The 18,044-nt window shown below is 48.1% G+C and overlaps 2 protein-coding genes across 2 annotated transcripts; both read right to left on the bottom strand.

Annotated features, from left to right (window-relative positions):
- Positions 1-2,002: 2,002 nt before the first annotated feature.
- LOC144157873 (uncharacterized) lies at positions 2,003-4,476 on the bottom strand. Its single transcript, XM_077688594.1, has one exon. It carries the CDS (start codon positions 4,294-4,296, stop codon positions 2,449-2,451), a length of 1,848 nt encoding a protein of 615 aa, XP_077544720.1. The 5' UTR covers positions 4,297-4,476; the 3' UTR covers positions 2,003-2,448.
- Positions 4,477-12,431: 7,955 nt separating this feature from the next.
- Positions 12,432-14,011, bottom strand: LOC144157872 (uncharacterized). The gene has a single exon (XM_077688593.1). The coding sequence runs from the start codon at positions 13,919-13,921 to the stop codon at positions 12,437-12,439; it is 1,485 nt and encodes a 494-aa protein (XP_077544719.1). The 5' UTR covers positions 13,922-14,011; the 3' UTR covers positions 12,432-12,436.
- Between the last annotated feature and the right edge of the window lie 4,033 nt (positions 14,012-18,044).

Genomic DNA, 18,044 nt, shown 5'->3' with positions numbered 1-18,044 from the left:
ACGAAGGCACGCGAAGCTGAACGTCAACGGAAACTACGAACTGAAAACTTTAGAGGGGGATACTGAATTTCCCGTGGGAAAGCTGTGGCGGGAAACGCCACGCGCCTTGCAGCTCAACCAGCCCCGTCCGCAGCGCCTCTGATGCTGATTGTGGCATGATGACCCTAGGGATTGGCCAACCAAAGAATCCATCACGAGATAGGTTCGCGTTCAACCACCGTCATCATCTTCCTGTAGGGGAACCGCCGAAGAAGAAGAACGAGAAGACAAAGCTGCGTAGAGGAGGGCGTGTACATTGCTCTCAGCCGGTGCACCAATGTCAACAACCTTGACCTCACCTACGCTGACGGAGACTACCGATTCTACCACAGAGACAACATCGACAAGAACATGATGGACGAGTTTCGGCGCCTCGAGAACCGTAACACAACAGCACTTGCGTGCCTTTGCCACCGGTGTGGACCCGGACGCGGGATTTCCTCTGGCGCTAGTAAAAACCAGATCACTCAACATAACGGCAACACAATGGAACCACACGGAACCGCCACGATGCTTCGCATCCTCATCAGGGTTCCCCACGGGAAGATGGTGTAATTTTTTTTGGTATCGCGGGACGTAAAACATCCGTTCCTTAGAACTCACGTACAAACTACGCTAGAATCTAATTCCAGGCTTTATTGCGTCAACAAGACATGGAATATATGTCGCTAAGAGATTTTCGAAAGAAGTGGTGGAATCTTTTAAATTTCTGTTGTTAGATTTATCGTGGAGTGTTTGGCGAATGTATCAAGGAAAAAACTAAAAAAAATTGAACGAAATCCTGTTTCCAGTTCCTGTTTTCCTTAATTATATTGGGAAGGCGGTGGCCACAATGGTTTGTCGCGGGTGAAACATATGCTAGTCCGGGCCTCAATGAAAACATTTTTCTTTAGGTTTCACACCGGCACACTTTCTGATGGCACATGGATAGAGAAAAAGAGGCTTTTTCATGGATGGTCCTCAACGTGCACTTCGTGCAAAACCCGAAAGCATTAAACATGTCTTCATAGAGTGCTGGGACGCCATCTTTTCATGCCATGTTTTACAGAGAATGATAAAAAAGTCCTTCTTGTAACACCGAATGGGATCGGTTTCTCGGCAGTGGAAAATGACGTACCGTACGACATGATAATGATCCTACGGTTGCACGCAATGTGGCGATCCCGTATGGCCGTGCGCCACTGTATGTGAATGCTATGTGAATGTGACCAAGTATTTCTCACAAAGTGTAACCAGTCTACTTGAAGTGTATCGTTTGCTGGAACCTTAACTGGGATGGTTATATGTACCGGAAGAGCTGTCAACATGGGATGTTTATTTTAAACCTTTCAGTCAAACAAAGTATGGACGACGGTTTTTATTCTGGCGTTGCCTCATGTTAACTTGTAAAAAAAGGTAATAAAAAATTGGCCGTAGCTCAGTTGCTAAGACAACAGACCCTCGCTCCGTTTCTCTATGCGCATCCAGGTTCGATTCCCGGCGGTGCGATTACTGTTTTTTTTGAGCCTGACACAATTATGCTGAAGCAGACACGAAAATTATGTTTGCTGGTTACAAGCGTACTGTTTCAAAATGAAAAAAATTTTTTGCGAGGGTTGTCGCTCCAAAGCAAAGTTGGGTACCAAAGCATTAACAGTTTTGACCTTGGTACACCCGAATTTGAAACTTGCATGCAGCCTAGTTTTCGTGTACGTTGCTTGGAATTGTATCGGCATTCGCACACAACAAAAAAGTGGAAGCCAGATTTGTGCTTCCGGAACCCAATAAAGCATGACTTGTACGAAGTTCAGAATTCTAGAGTTGTAACTAGATGGTGACCTATTCTTACGGAATTACGCACATTTACCACGCAGGATTGTCACTAAAACAACCATTCTTAAAGGCACTTTATTTCGAGTGAACGCAGATAAAAGCAGTGTGACGCTTTTATTTACATTTTTCTTATGTTATAAGGAAACCCTACACCACGCGCCTGCGATAGCAGAACGATTGCTACTTTGACAGAGAGCAGACCGTAAAATACGCACTCGGGACTACGCCAAAGCAGAGATAACACAGTATCTTTGTCACGGCGGAATAAAAGTGCTATACAACTTCCACGTTGAAGTGAAGTAAAACAATTACGCCAAATTGCTGGCAGTCGTGTTAAGAAAGTAGAAAGGACATATCGGATACACTTGCTAAAAACTACTTAGTGGCGGAAGGCCTCTGGTTGTATGAAACCAACACAATGGTGTACTTCTGAATGCAAGATCAGTAGAGCAATTCAATATAGCAATTAAAGAGTGTCACTTGCATGCATTGTGGTGACGACAGCTCTCGAGTGCTACCCAGTTGTCAATGCGGCGAAAAATCATGTGCATGCTGTCCAAACCAAAAAGACTTTACAGAATGTTTGGCGAAAATTATCTAGAAGCAGTTCTTTCGGTGATGGCGGGGCTTGGCCAGGCCAATAAACGTGGCCATCGAACAGCCAATGCACGGCCTGTCCGCCAGGAGGGCTCCAGCAGGATGTCGACCTTCTTGAATTGGTTCCCGATGCCAGTCTGCTTGCCGCAACCAAGTCAGTGTCCGCAGAATGTCATCGCCACTGACATAATGCAAGTGAAGAGTTTCCAAGACTGGAAGTCGAGCAGTCATGTGGTTAAAAAACAAGCCCACTTCATCGATCTCAGATGGCGCCCTCACATCGAGGCTGAGGTGATTTAGACGGCTGAGGGTGTCAAGATTTTGCTGGTAGAACTCAAGTCTCCGGCAGGTCGAGTGGTTTTTCAGAACGAGGGACCGCAAATTGTCGTTGCAGCTCAGCAGACGGCGGATGTTACGTGTCTGGCTGATTGTACGCCAAGGCATGAAGGAAAGCCTGATCTCAGAAGGGCGGAGACTGGAAATGAATTCGAGTGAATGCACTTTCAGCACCCCGCAAAGGGTAAAGCGTCTGAGTGTACTGCCCTGTTGAAGAATTGCGGCATCATGTTCACGCACTCGGAAAGGCTGGCTGCAGGAGGCGCAGTGTGAGCTAACATCGTCAGAGTTCATTCTGACGTCCAGCTCCTCTAGCTTTGCTGACACCTTTGCCAAGTTTGTGAAAGAATACCTCCGGTTGATGCCACATGGCGCGAGTGACAGCGCTCGAAGCCTCATGGGGACCGCAGCAAGGATGCTGCAGCAGTCCACGCCGCCGCTGAAGTGAAACGAGTTCAGGTTCAGCTCCGTGAGAACTCGGAAGGATTTCAGGAATGTTGCAAGAGGTGTCCTGTACACGGGGCCGGCGCATGCAACGGTGTCTATGGCGGTATTAGGCAACAATGCGAGTGTGAGCGCTTCGATATGCGTCCAAGTCATGTCGATCCCTGCTTGGGACAAGGTATGTTGAACGCTGATTTCGTTGCTCAGTGCCACGACCACTTGCTTGAAGCGAGGAGGCACAGCGTGGGTGTGAGAGGAACTGGTGCAGCCGGTGTGCGCTTTGAGGAATATTATGTTGCCCCACACGATGCTGCCGCCCATGCAGATCGACGGCACCTGCATCAACCGGAGGAACGAAGTAAAAAACCGCTGCTGGCCCCCTACAGCATCCAGCTCGGTCGAGTAAATTAAGGTCGGTTCCGACGATTTAGTGAACGTCGCTGCACCGACACACATGGCTGTTGCTTCAGTGAAGTCAGCGTGAAAGGCGTGGAGGTGCAACTTCTGAAGCACAACGCAACGCTTCAGTAGGAAGCTCAATAGTGCGTGGTTGACCGCGCCCTGACAGGCCACTTCCACGTACGTGCTGCGCAACTGCGGTATTACCATCTCGTTGTACCGGGCCATGACGCGGTACATGTCGTCGCTGAAGTTCTCCCCGAAGAAAGACCAGTCTATGCGCTGAAGATGAGGCAGCCGTTCCATGAGGACTATCAGCAAGCCAGTGTAGGGAAGTGGGCAGTTGACGCAGCGGAGCTCCGTGAGTGTGTTGCAGGTTCCTATCCAGGAGAGGATGACGTCTGGGGTGGCCACCATGCAGTTGGACACGTCCAGAACCTCCATCTTGTGCATCACGCGCTTCGTGAAGAACCGCTGTAACGTCATTTCGTCAGAACTTGGAGCGCACACTACGTTCGTCGCAAGGTGCTCGTCACTGACGATGTTAGTAAAGCAGGACGCAGTGGCTTCCATGGCAAGCAGCGTATCGGTGTCCGCGTAGGAAAGGATTCGGAGCCATACATTGCTAGGAAGACGGGCGTAGTCGTAGTTGCAAAGCTCTGCGGCCATTTTTAGCCGACTGTTCCCATGCACAGTCTGAAAAGTTCACGGTCCGCTTCGTCTGATGCTTCCACGCACATGTCCAGACACGGAGGGCTGATGCACACAATCTAGACGCCGCCGCAGTGAACGTTGACCTATCAATTGCAGTTTTTTTGTTTTAACTGCGCACTGGGGCACTCCGTTATCTCTTGATTCGAAAGCATTGTCTGGCGTACGTGATTATACAAAGAGTAAGAGACAGGGCGCGAGCAGTCTGCAATACATGAGGCGTCATACATTCGGCTTCCACGCTCAAAATTTCCGCGCATGCGCTGATCACCTTTCTGCCTTAATATGCAGCGGGCTGTCATGTTGGCGTCGTCTTTATTGGTGAGACGTTTTGTATTTATATATTTAGTAATCCATAGGCGGTGCGGCGCCATTGAAGAAGCACTTGTACGCCAGACGCGTTCGAGCCACACCACAACCATTTTGTTGGTGGCGGGAGCTAGGCCTTGTGGCTCGTTTTATCGATAAGTGTTGTGCATGCGTGTAGGAAGATGCCGCTCCAGAAAGAGGCCTCTGTTTGCTGAGCACTTTTTTTGATAAAGTTTCCGGCAGCTCAAACTAGAGCATCGACTAAGGAGTGGTGATTTGTAAACCTGGCGAAACCCTCTGCCTGCAGGGTGTCCTGCCAACAGTCTACGGGAATGACACTGAGGCAAGGTGTACATAAATTATTGAAGAACGCTCTGATTCCTCCATGCCGTTTTCAGTGATCGGCAACAAATGCTAATGACAGCGGGCTTGTCGCTTTCGCAGCATAAAACGTTCGTCTTGAACCTTGTTATGAAATGAAAGAGCATTCTCTTTATTGGCGACCTTGGCTTCGCTCGTGGTAGTCAAACCTGTTGATATCTCGGTCAGCGCGACGACGCTTTCGTAAATTGCATGATACGAATACAGGTCGCGATGAGCATGGAATGTTCCAGCCGCTGCTGCATGTGCGACAAACGCAGCCCAACGTTCCTATACTGCAATACTGATGACGTGCATTTAAAAGCGGTATGTGATGATAAGAGGAACGCTTGATTGATAGATTGTAGGGTTTAATGCGCCGACGCAACGCAGGCGATGAGGCGCCCCTTAGTGGAGTGCACCGGATTCATTTTGACCACCTGGGGATCATCAAAGTGCCCGAAATCTCGTACACACGGGCGTTTTTGTTTTTCACCCCCATCAGAAAAGCCGCCGCCGCGGCCGGGAATCGAACCCGCGACCCGCGAAGAGCAAAGCTACATTTGTTGCTTTTTTCCTTTTAAATACGTGTGCGGTGATGCTCCGTAGTCGGGAGAAAAACTCCCATTTCTAGGTTCCGAAATTCCGTATTTACCCGCCGCGGTCGCTCAGTTGCTAAGATGTTCCGCTGCTGAGCACAAGGTCGCGGGTTCGATTCCCGTCCGAGGCGCCCGCTTTTCTGATGGAGGCGAAAAGCAAAAACGCCCGTGTGTGCGAGATTTCGGCGCACGTTAAAGATCCCCAGCTGGTCAAAATTAATCCGGAGCCCTCCACTACGGCGCGCCTCATCGCCTGCATGCGTTGCGTCGGCGTGTTAAACCCCACAATCAATCAATCAAATTCCGTATTTTAGAACTTTTTTCTACAGGTTTCTCAAGAATTCTCTGGAAACTTTTCTGCATTTTCTTCCAGCATCTGATAAATCTCTGCGTGAATTCAGTTCCGTTTTGGGCGTTAGCCAATTCAAGTTATGTGTATTTACGTGACCTTTTGGGTGCAGAAACTGTGCTGAGAGTCAGAGTTTAAACGGGACATAAATTCCGCCTCCGCCACTCCGCAGAATTTGGCCATACATTTCTCGTCCTATAGAAAAAACCATGCTTCCATTGTATTTCAAAGCTCTAAGTTGAAACCCTCCGTATTTAGCACAACAAGACGTGATTGGGTCATGAGGTAATTTTAGTTCAGCGCCTGGACTGCTGGCGCCACCTCTTGTTGTGAGCACGCTGTCTCATTAGCACCGGAATCATTTTCTGTATATTGCCCAGGAGTACATGCGAACAGGCTTCAAATCTTCATCCGCCGCCCCTTCACGCTTTAATAGCTACTTGACATGGAGTATTGTTTTTATGCATTCTCCGTCCTTCTTAAGGAACCGACTGAAGCGGTTTTGGATACTTTTGGCTTGCCGGAACAAGACTCCGGACATTTCAACCCAAATCCGACGAAGTGTCAAGAGAATAAAAAAAACGAAGTAATAAATGATGCGAGGTTTGGTTTGCTGACATCATTTTTTTCTTTCTATACCACAGCTCGTTAAATTATCTGTATCTTGTAAAGATTCCGTCTTTCCCTTTTCGGCAAAAAACTTAGTAAAGCAACCAATTACGTTTATCGAATGTTAGCATTTGGCATAAAATCTTTTTCGGTTTTCTGCTTACCAGTGTTGGGGGCAGTAACAAATCAATATAGTATATAAAATGTTAGTGTCAGTCGTCTTACCCATTGTTCTACGACCGTAAGGTAGTACGGGAGAGTCAAACGTCTTACTCCTTCGCCTGTAACGGTGCGGAGTACCTTAGGACCTCCCAATGCCCGTCAGCGCCCATCCGTGCGTACACCACCATCAAGCGAAAATCAAGCGAAATTCGATTTGAGCGGTCAGTTGCAGTTTTATTTAGGGACAAATCAAGTTGCAACTCACGGCTCAAATTCTGGGCGCAACTTGGATGTCATTTTGAGTCCCTGTACTCCGCACCCTCGCCATCATCCAAGTAGTGGAGATGCTTCCCTTTTTTCGTTACATTGAAAACAGTCCGCACTAAATCTGTCTGGAAACATAAGCACGGGGCGGCCTCTGTAGTATCCACCGTGGTCCCGCGTAATTCGCGCTAACAGTGCCAAATCCTCCCCTAGTGGCACGTGGCATCTTAAAAAGGTTGCATTAATCGTCATAGCAACGACTGGTGAGGGGAGAAAGGAGGTTGGTTACGTAGCGGGCGCTGCTGAAGTCGTTTTTCCGCAACCGCGCGCCGGCCCCCGCTACCGACATTCACCCAACTTTCGCGCTTGCCGGTTTTATTACAGAGCGGCCCTTGAGGCAGCGATCGGAGGAGGAGGAGTGAAACTTTGTCAAAAATAAAGTTTCACTCCTCCTCCAGCGATCGCTGCCTCAAGGGCCGCTCCGTAATGAAACCAGGCGCGAAAGTTGGACTAGCGGCTTCCGATGCCTCAGAATGTCCGCCGCCCGTCGTTTGGTATGGGTGTGCACTAACGCGTTTAATAACTGAACGGACAACACATGCAGGTAATAGTTTGTTTTGTAGTGTCGAATTATTGTGCTTGTCGCGGAAATTATTGGAGCGTTACACAAACATGCTATTTGCTCTGCTTCTACTCAAAATTCGTATAAGGATGCCTTCAATTCGAAGGCATGGAACCACATGTACTACACTAATACATTGCATATGCATTGTATATACACACTATTGCGCTTTAAGCAAACAGTACATATGCAAATTTAGGCATACACAATGGAAAAAAAAAGTGCTACATACGTATTTAGGTGCACAATAATTGATTACGAGAGAATCACTTCGAAAATTCTAGTCAATACATAGATTTCTTCTCGCGCACGTCTCGGCAGAAGAAGAAAAGAACTCCACTCAAAAAGTTCCGCTCAATGTATACTTATTTCTTGGGCATTCCTAGAGGCAGGACTGTTTTTAAACGTTCAAAAAATTCGTTTCAGTTCAGAGACACAATGATCGGGAACATATAAACTAAACAAAAAGCTTGCACGCGTATGCATGAAGGTGTGTCTTTGGGCCAGTTTACGCAAATTCTAAAAGACAGCGTTGATTAGACCATCAACCTGCACGCACTTACTTGAAACCATGTTCACACCAAAGAAATACCGCGAGAAAAAAGTGTTGCAACACAATTCCCGCACTATTGACCACTAATTGCCGGATTCTATGTACGTTAAAAAATAATGTGCAACTACGTCGTATTTTCGACAAACACCAAATGAATGCACCGTCTATTTTTAATGATGGGGAACAGTCTGCTTACCTGGAACGGGTGGAACGAGGGGATAACATGCACAGGGAAAAAAAGCCTGGCTGCATTGTAAGCCGCATCTACCGAGCTCATTACTTGCGGATATCGGCTACGCTGTCACAAGCTGTCCTCTAGCTATTGTCTGGGCAGCGCCTGTTGCCTCATCCTGTCCGATACGGCACGACTGTTCTAACTTTCAAACTACGGAAGCGCAAACCCACTCGCGATAAGAAGACAAAACGTGGGCGCTCAGGTTAGATTGAAGAGCAAAGCCTGCAATGGTACTTTGTTTTTTTTTTTTTTAATAAGCGAAACGATTCCAATCGCAGCTGCATAGAACTCTTGCATTGCGGGGTGGCCTGCCACTTCCCCATGTGCAAATCGACTGGCATTGAACATTGCGGTATTAGGACAGATTTTTCGGAGCACTGATGGAACGCTTGGCAGCAGTTTCGCCGCAAACATACGTTTTTGGACTAAGATTACGCTTGAAAAATTGGTTAAGGGGCAGCACCTCCATGGCACCAATCGGCTTGGTAGTACGTACGGAGACAACGGCAAGAAGCGCGTACAGTTGAGCTTGCCTTCTTTGTGAGCAGGTGCTCCATGATGACCTTGGAGGGGTTGAGGAGAGTTACCGGAGGAGACGTCTAATGAAGTCTCAAACCATTCCCGAATTGGGGACCTACCCAAGCCTCAAACATGCTGTACGAAATAAAAAAATATACGTGGATAAGAAACATGAATCGAATATTAAGCCGTTAATGAGGCAATTATAAAACAACAATGCCGCCACAAATTCACCTTACGAGCAAGAGTGCGTGCTCCGAAGGCGTGTTCACGTCTATTAAAACTTCGTGCACCCGCCGCGGTGGCTCAGTGGCTAAGGCGTTGCGCTGCTGAGCACGAGGTCGCGGGTTCGATTCCCGGGCGCGGCGGCCGCTTTTATGATGGAGGCGAAAAGCAAAAACGCCCGTGTGTACGACATTTCGGCGCACGATAAAGATCCCCAGGTGGTCAAAATTAATCCGGAGCCCTTCACTACGGCGCGCCTCATCGCCTGCGTTGCGTCGGAGCGTTAAACCCCACAATCAATCAACCAATCAAAACTTCGTGCACTGCAATAGCTGGGGCATATTTGAACATTAGTTTCCACTACAAGACAACTGACATGTCTCATTAATTTCACGCTACATGCGCGAAGTATTTTGAAAACAGAAGAGTGCCATCGGTCGGGTTTTTTTTTTTTTTTTTTGAAGTCAGTCTAACTTGTACAAAGCTAATCTGCTTACCTGTAACCTTTGGGGAAGACGAAACACTCGGACGAACTGTTTCGCCCGGTGTTTATGTACCACAGAGCTCCACAGCACTGGTCATGCTCCTTCCTCCGCGACCCGACGTTCAGAATCTATTCGAATACATTTTATAGTGACGCGAAATTTTAAGCCCGCAGAGACGTTTAGGCAAACCTCGCAACCCTCCGCACGCCGGTTCACTCGCGCATGCACAGAAGTGGCCGTCGTGCACGCCGAAAGAACGAAAAAAAGAAATCGGCACCGATGAGCTGTTGCGCATGCGTGATTATGTGCTGAAACATGGACGGTGTAGAAATCATACAGTTTCTGAGCAAGTATACTAGAGAGGAAACTGCGCCTCGTAAGCCATGTCGTCGTGGGGGTTCGTGGGAAGACCCCCCTTTTTGGCTTGGGCTTGGCAAGACTATTGGATTCTTAAGCGATTTTTGGGATTTGCTTTCTTCACTATGCATTCACACGTTTACGAGCTACAAGGAAGCCGAAATCCTTCCGTTTCTGTGGTAGCCGTGTTCAGTGAAACAGCAGGCAATGCGTGATCGCACCTGACGTTGCTCATGCCGCAGCCGAAAGACGTATGACTGAACGGGTAATATGCCGCCGCGAAATTTGTATCCGACGAAAAGAAGAAACAAAACGTACTTCGACGAAGACAAGATACGGCAGATACGGGCGTTTGTATACGTCCTACGTTGTCATCGTCCACGACTGTTTAACGCCACGTTTTCTTATTTCTTGTTAAACTAGCTGGCGGTCCGTGCACCGGTTCACCACGAAGGCAACGTTTTCATAGGCACGCTCAAAAAACTTTCGAAACTCTTTAAACAACTTATTACTTGAAATAATGGTAAAATTAATAAAATCACAGTCTCTAATGAGTTACCCCCCAAATATTAACATAGTTCGTAACTACAACCTTGGCCTGCGGAATAGCAGGCACAACCGTTCCGGCAAAAATACGCTTTACTTCCTTTTTCCTTAGTTTTAAAACAGCCTGTTTTTATTTTCCACTTACATAATTGCACACTATTCTTCGTGCTTTTGTGGCACTTTGTTTAAATTGGCAGTCACTAAAACTTTTTAATCCAAGCCAATGATAAAACTCGGGCGAGCGCGATGTACAATGGCGGTCCATAACGACACAGACGACCTTGATGTAAGCTGCATAGACGCCAGCGCCACATTCCTCTCTAGTGTATACTGTAAGAAACCCTATGGTAGAAATGAAGACACGCTGATGTAAAGAGAAAGGAGGGCCACGCCGCAGCACACCGGCACACTTTCTGATGCCACATGGATGGAGGAAAACAGGCTTTTCCTTGGATGGTCCTCAATGTGCACTTTGTGCAAAAAACCCGAAAGCTTTGAACATGTTTTCATAGAGTGCTTGGACGCCATCTTTTCCTGAGATATATTACAGAGAACGATAAAGAAAGATCTTCCTGTAAAGCCACATGGGATACGTTTCTCGGGAGTGCAAAATGAAGTACCGTACGACACGATAATGATGCTAGGGTTGCACGCGATTTGGCGTTCCCGTATGGCCGTGCTGCAGTGTATGTGAATGCTATGTGAATGTGACCAAGTATTTCTCGCAAAGTGTAACCAGTCTACTTAAAGTGTATCGTTTGCTGGAACCTGAAAAAAAGTTATGTGTAGCGGAAGAGCTGTCAACATAGGATGTTTATTTTAAATTGTTTAGCCAACCAAAGTATGCGCGGTGGTTTTTAATCTGGCGTTGCCGCATGTTAATTTGGGAAGAAAAGGTAATAAAGAACAAAAAGTGGCCGTAGCTTAGTCGCTGAGATAACAGACTCTCGCTCCGTTTCTCTATGCGGGTAGAGGTTCGATTCTTAGCGGTGCGAGTACTATATTTTATTTTGCCTGAAACTTTTATGCTGACGCAGACCCGAAAATCGTCTTGGTTAGAGGCGTACTGTATCGCAGTAAAAATATTTTGGGGAGGGTTGCTGCTGCACAGCAAAGCTGGGTACCAAAGCATTAACAGTTTTGACCTCCGTACACCTGAGTTTTAAACTTGCATGCAGCCTCGTTTCCGTTTACGTTGCTTCCCGTTGTATCGGCATTCGCACACAATAAAAAAGTGGAAGCCCAGATTTGCCCTGCCAGAACCCAATAAAGCGTGACTTCTTCGCACTTTTCTAGAGTTGTAAAGAGATTATGACCAGTTCTTTCGCACTAATGTACATTTACCGCCGAGGACTGCAACTAAAACAACAATTATTTAAGGCTCTTTATTTCAAGTTGACACAGATAAAAGCAGCGGGGCCCGTTCATTAACATTACATTACTGTTATAACGAAAACTTGTTATACGTTCCTGCGAAAGCAGAACGATTAGCACTTTGGTAAAGAGCAGATCGTGAAATACACACTCGGCGCTACGAAGGCAGAGATAACACAGTATCTTTGTGACAGCAGGATAAAAGTGTTACACAAATTCCACATAAATGTGAACTAAAACAATTATACCAACTAGCTGGCAAGCGTGTTACGAAAGTAGAAAGGACATATCGCTTACACTTGCTAAGAACTACTTAGTGGCGGAAGCCTTCGATTAGATGAAAACAACACAATGGCTTATTTCTGAATGCAAGATCAATAGAACAATTCAATATAGCAATTAAACAGTGCCACGTGCATGCATTGGGGTGACCACAGCTATCGAGTGCTACCCAGTTGTCAATGCGGCGAAAAATGATGTACATGCTGTCAAAACCAAAACGTCTTTACAGAATGTTCGGCGAAAATTATCTAGAAGCAGTTCTTTCGGTGATGGCGGGGCTTGGCCAGGCCAATAAACGTGGCCATCGAACAGCCAATGCACGGCCTGTCCGCCAGCAAAGCTCCAGCAGGATGTCGACCTTCTTGAATTGCTTCCCCATACCAGTCTGGTTGCCGCAACCAAGTCAGTGTCCGCAGAATGGTATCGCTACTGACGTAGTGCAAGTGAAGAGTCTCCAAGACTGGAAGTCGAGCAGTCATGTGGTTAAAAAACAACTGCACTTTATCGATCCCGGATGGCACGCTCACATCGAGGCTGAGGTGATTTAGGTGGCTGAGGGCGTCAAGGTTTTGCTGGTAGAACTCAAGTCCACGGTACAGCGAGTCATCCCTCAGAACGAGGGACCGCAAATTGTCATTGCAGCTCAGCAGATGGCTGATGCTACGTGTCTCGACGATTGTAAGCCAAGGCGTGAAGGAAAGCCGGATCTCAGAAGGGCGGAGACTGGCGATGAAGTCGAGGGAATACACTTTCAGAACCCCGCAAATGGTAAAGCGTCTGAGAGTACTACCCTGTTGAAGAATTGCGGCATCATCTTCACGCACTCGGAAAGGCTGGCTACAGGAGGCGCAGTTTGAGCTAACATTGTCAGAGTTCATTCTGACGTCCAGCTCCTCGAGCTTTGCTGACACCTTTGCCAAGTTTGTGAAAGAATACCTCCGGTTGATGCCGCATGGCGAGAGTGACACCGCTCGAAGCCTCATGGGGACCGCAGCAAGGATGCTGCAGCAGTCCACGCCGTCACTGAAGTGAAACGAGTTCAGGTTAAGCTCTGTAAGAACTAGGAAGGAACGAATGAATTTTATAAGTGGTACCCTAAAGTCGAAGCCGGCTCCGGTAGGGGTGTCCGACTCAGCAATTGCCAATAAGGCGAGCGTGAGCGCTTCGATATGCGTCCAAGTCATATAGATCGCCGCTTGCCACAGCGTATGTTGAACGCCCTCTTCGTTGCTCAGAGCCACGACTACTTGCTTGAAACGAGTAGGCACAGCGTGGGTGTGCGAGGAACTGGCGCAGGCAGTGTGCGCTCTGAGGAATATTATGTTGCCCCACACGATACTGCCGGCCCAGCAGATCGACGGCACCTGCCTCAACCGGAGGAACGAAGTAAAAAACCGCTGCTGGCCTCGTACAGCATCCAGCTCAGTCGAGTAAATCAAGATAGGGTCCGAGAATACGGTGAACGTCGCAGCACCGACACACAGGGCTGTGGCTTCAGTGAAGTCACCGTAAAGCGCGTGGAGATGTAACTTCTGAAGCACAATGCAACGCTTCAGTAGGAAGCTCAGGAGTGCGTGGTTGTCTGAGCCCTGACAGGCCACTTCCACGTACGTGCTGCGCAACTGCGGTATCGTGCTCTCGTTGTACCGGGCCATGACGCGGAACATGTCGTCGCTGAAGTTTTCCCCGAAGAAAGACCAGTCTATGCGCTGAAGATGAGGCAGCCGTTCCATGAGGACTATCAGCAAGCCAGTGTACGGAAGTGGGCAGTTGACGCAGCGGAGCTCCGTGAGTGTATAGCAGGTTCCTATCCAGGAGAGGATGACGTCTGGTCGGGCCACGATGCAGTTGGACACGTTCACAACCTCCACCTTGTGCATCAGGCGCTTTGTGAAGAACCGTAGTAAGCTTATTTCGTCGGAACTTGGAGCGCACACTACGTTCGCCGCTAGGTGCTCGTCCCTGACGATGTTAATAAAGCAGGACGCAGTGGCTTCAATGGCAAGCAGCGTATCGGTGTCCGCGTAGGAAAGGATTCGGAGCCATACATTGCTAGGAAGACGGGCGTAGTCGTAGTTGCAAAGCGCTGCGGCCATTTTTAGCCGACTGTTCCCATGCAGAGTCTGGAAAGTTCACGGTCCGCTTCGTCTGACGCTTCCACGCGCATGTCCAGACACGGAGGGCCGATGCACACAATCAAGACACCAACGCAGGGAACGTTGAAATATCAATTACAGTTTGTTTTATTTTAACTGCCCACTGGGGCACTCCGTTATCTCCTGCTTTGAAAGTATTGTCTGGCGTACATGTGAATACAAAGAATAAGAGACAGGGAGCGAGAAGCCTTGGATACATATGGTGTCACACATGCGGCTTGCACGCTTGAAATTTCCGCGCATGTGCTGATCTTCCGTATGCCTTAATATACAGCGTGCTGTTATTTCGGCGCCGTCCTTATTCAAGAGACGTTTCCTATTTACTTATCTCCCAATTCAGCGGCGGTGCGCCGCCGGTGTAGAAGCACGTGTACGCCAGACCCATTCTAACCAGTCTAGAACCGTTTTGTTGGTGGCGTGAGCTAGGCAGACTGGCTCCTTGTTATCGATAAGTGTTGTGCATGCATATAGGCACCCCCATCCAGAAAGAAACTGCTGTTTGCTGAGCACTTTTCCTGATAAATTTTCTTGTAGCTCACCATAAGGCATCGACAAAGGATTGGGGATTTCTAAACCTCGCATAACTCACTGTTTGCAGAGTGTCGTGCCAACAGTCACTGAGACAAGGAGTATAGAAAGCCGTGAAGAAATCTCTGATTCCTCCATGCCGTTTTGTGTGGTCGGCAACAATGCGAACGACCGCGGGCTTGTCGCTTTCGCAGCCTAAAATGTTCGTCCTGACTCTTGTTATGAAAAACCCAGAGCCGCTGCTGAGCACGAGGTCGCGGGTTCGATTCCCGGCCGCGGCGGTCGCTTTTCTGATGGAGGCGAAAAGCAAAAACGCCCGGGTGTACGAGATTTCGGCGCACGTTAAAGATCCCCAGGTGGTCAAAATTAATCCGGAGCCCTCCACTACGGCGCGCCTCATCGCCTGCGTTGCGTCGGCGCGTTAAACCCAACAGTCAATCAATCGAAATTACCCAGAGCGTCCTCTTTAATGGCACCCGTGGCTTCACTCGTGGTAGCCAAAACTGTTGATATGTCGGTCAGCATGACGACGCTTACGTAAATTGCATGATACGAATACAGGTCGCGATGAGCATGGGATGTTCCAGCCGCTGCTGCTTGTTCGAACAACGCAGCTTAACGTGCTTCTACTGCAATACTGATGACGTGCATTTTAAAACGGTATGTGATGATAAGTGCAAAGCTTGATTGATTTATTGTAGGGTTTAACACGCCGACACAACGCAGGCGATGAGGCGTGCCGTAGGGGAGGGCTCCGTATTAATTTTGAACACCTAGGGATCTGCAACGTGCGCGGAAATCTGACACACATAGGCGTTTTTGTTTTTCACCTCCATCAGAAAAGCGGCCGCCACTGCCGGGAATCGAACCCGCGACCCGCGAAGAGCAAAGCTACATTTGTTGCTTTTTCCCTTTTAAATACGTGGGCAGCGATGCCTCATACCCTGGAGAAAAACTCCCTTTTCTAGGTTCCAAAATTTCATATTTTAGAACTTTTTCCCGCAGGTTTCTCAAAAATTCTGTGCAAATGTTCCTGCCTTTTCTTCCAGCAACTGCTAAATCTTTACGAAATTCCGTTCGGTTTGGGGCTTTAGCGAGTGCGAGTTATGTGTATTTACGTGACCTTTTGGGCGCAGGAACCGTTCTGAGAGTCAGAGTTTCAGCGGGACACAAATTCCACATGTGCCGTACCGCGGAGTTTGATCATACATTTATCGTCTTATACAAACAAAAACATGGTTCCATTGTATTTTAAAGGTTTAGGTTGAAATCCTCCGTAATCAAAACAACGAGACCTTGTTCGGTCTTGAGGTAATTTTATTTCAGCGCCGGGACTGCGGGTGCCACCTCTTATTGTCAGCAAGCATTCTAAAGAGCACCAGAAATAGTTTTGTGTGTATTGCCCAGGAGTACATGCGAACAGGCTTCAGCCGCCGCCACTTCACGCTTTAATTGCTTTTCCTGATAGAGTATCGTGTATGAACCGGATTGAAGCGGTTCTGGATACTTTTGGCTCGCCTGAAGAAGACCTCGGACATTTGAACCCAAATCCGATGAAGCGTTAAGAGAATAAAAAAAAAACGAAGTAATGAATGATGCGAGGTCCGGTTTGCTAACATTCTTTTTCCTTTTTACTCCTAATATTCCCTGCGTCTTGCAAAGACTCCCTCTTTTGCTTTTCGCTAAAATTACATGCGAAAATTTTTCGAACAGGAAAAATTCCCCGCATGGAACATCACTGTGTAAAGTGGCAAACATAGGAAAACAACCAATTAAGTTTATGAAGTCTTAGTCTTTGGCATAATTTTTTTCCGGTTTTCTGCTTAACAGTGTTGGAGGCAGTAGCAAATCGATATCGTATATAAAATTTAAAACGGCTGTACTTTGGGGCTGCTAGTACAATGAGTGAAAAAAAATTATCTCCACACTGGCGAAACTCAATCGCTTCAATCGTGTGGGACGAATAAAATGCTTGTACAGCCTCCGAAATTTTTAATAATATAGCGGGAGCGGCGACCGATCATTATGTCAGCGCCTTATCACGGTGTTCACCGGCAAAATAGGCGAGGTTACGCGCACGCACATAGAACTGTCTGTTGTCTGAGCGTCGTCTGCTCCGCTGTTCTTCTCAGGGCAGCACAAGCCCTGTTTTTCTTTTCTTGCAAGGCCGTTTCGCTACCGCTAAAGGTAGCTAAGCAGCGTGGAACACAAAGTCACTCAGATGCAGTCACAGGGGGTGTACCACTCTCAAGGAAACAGCATATCAGACGACACTCATGCAGCAGATTGCCCCATGCGCGTGCGCGTACTCTAGCCAATTTCGCTGCTGAACACCGTGATAAGGCGCCGACATGCCAGTCGGTCGTCACTCCCACTATAATATTAGGAATTTGGGAGGCAGTACCAGCCAATCGGCCTCGTTGGTACGCTATTGTGAAGGTGCTACGGCTGTCTGAAGGTCACCCGTCGCGGTCTCTAAACCCTGATGCCCCCCTCTCCCTCCCCCAAAAACGCTCGTGCTGTCATAAAAGGCTGAAAGTCGGACCTTCGGCGTTGAATACATCCACTGAAGCCGTCGCTTTCTATGAAAGATATAGGGCCAGCACAGCAATTGACACTGTCTCCAGGAACCAGACATGCCCGATCCTTCCCTTTGTGCTTCATCCGATATTGTCCTAGGCAAGCTGCCTTTCGGCACATAAGCATTACGCCACACTTGAACGATGAAATGCCCTTGCTACTATTCCCGGTCTGCCACACTGACGTGGACGTAATTTGTGGGGCACCGTGCGAACCAGCCGTCCGAGCCGTTATCGAAGTCCGCAACTGCACGCGTGTTCCGATGCATCCTGCCACAACGGGGGTGATCTGTCGCCTTCCCGAGGCTTGTGACCCAGGCGCCCCAAGAACAGCGTCTCACTCACCGTGTGCGGCGTTGCGATATGGCTACACCATATATTTTGCTGATCGACGACTCAGAACCAAAGGCTGGCATGCTTTGGTCTTGCATTCGTCCGTTACGGCGAGGGGGTGGTGCGTCATGCTTACCATACAAGAAAATGGCCACAGTGACGGTATCATGAATGTGCCATGGCATCCACCTCGCCCACTAACTTTGGGCTTACAAAGCTGTTAATGGGGCGTCTCTGCTGGCGTAGCCGGTGACAAAGTT

This window comes from Haemaphysalis longicornis, unplaced genomic scaffold, assembly GCF_048455015.1.
Source record: "Haemaphysalis longicornis isolate Haplotype H1 unplaced genomic scaffold, Haemaphysalis longicornis Haplotype H1 scaffold_10, whole genome shotgun sequence".
Classification (NCBI taxonomy): Eukaryota; Metazoa; Arthropoda; class Arachnida; order Ixodida; family Ixodidae; genus Haemaphysalis; species Haemaphysalis longicornis.
Note: the sequence above shows the minus strand (reverse complement) of the source record. Positions and strands in the feature narration are given on the sequence as shown.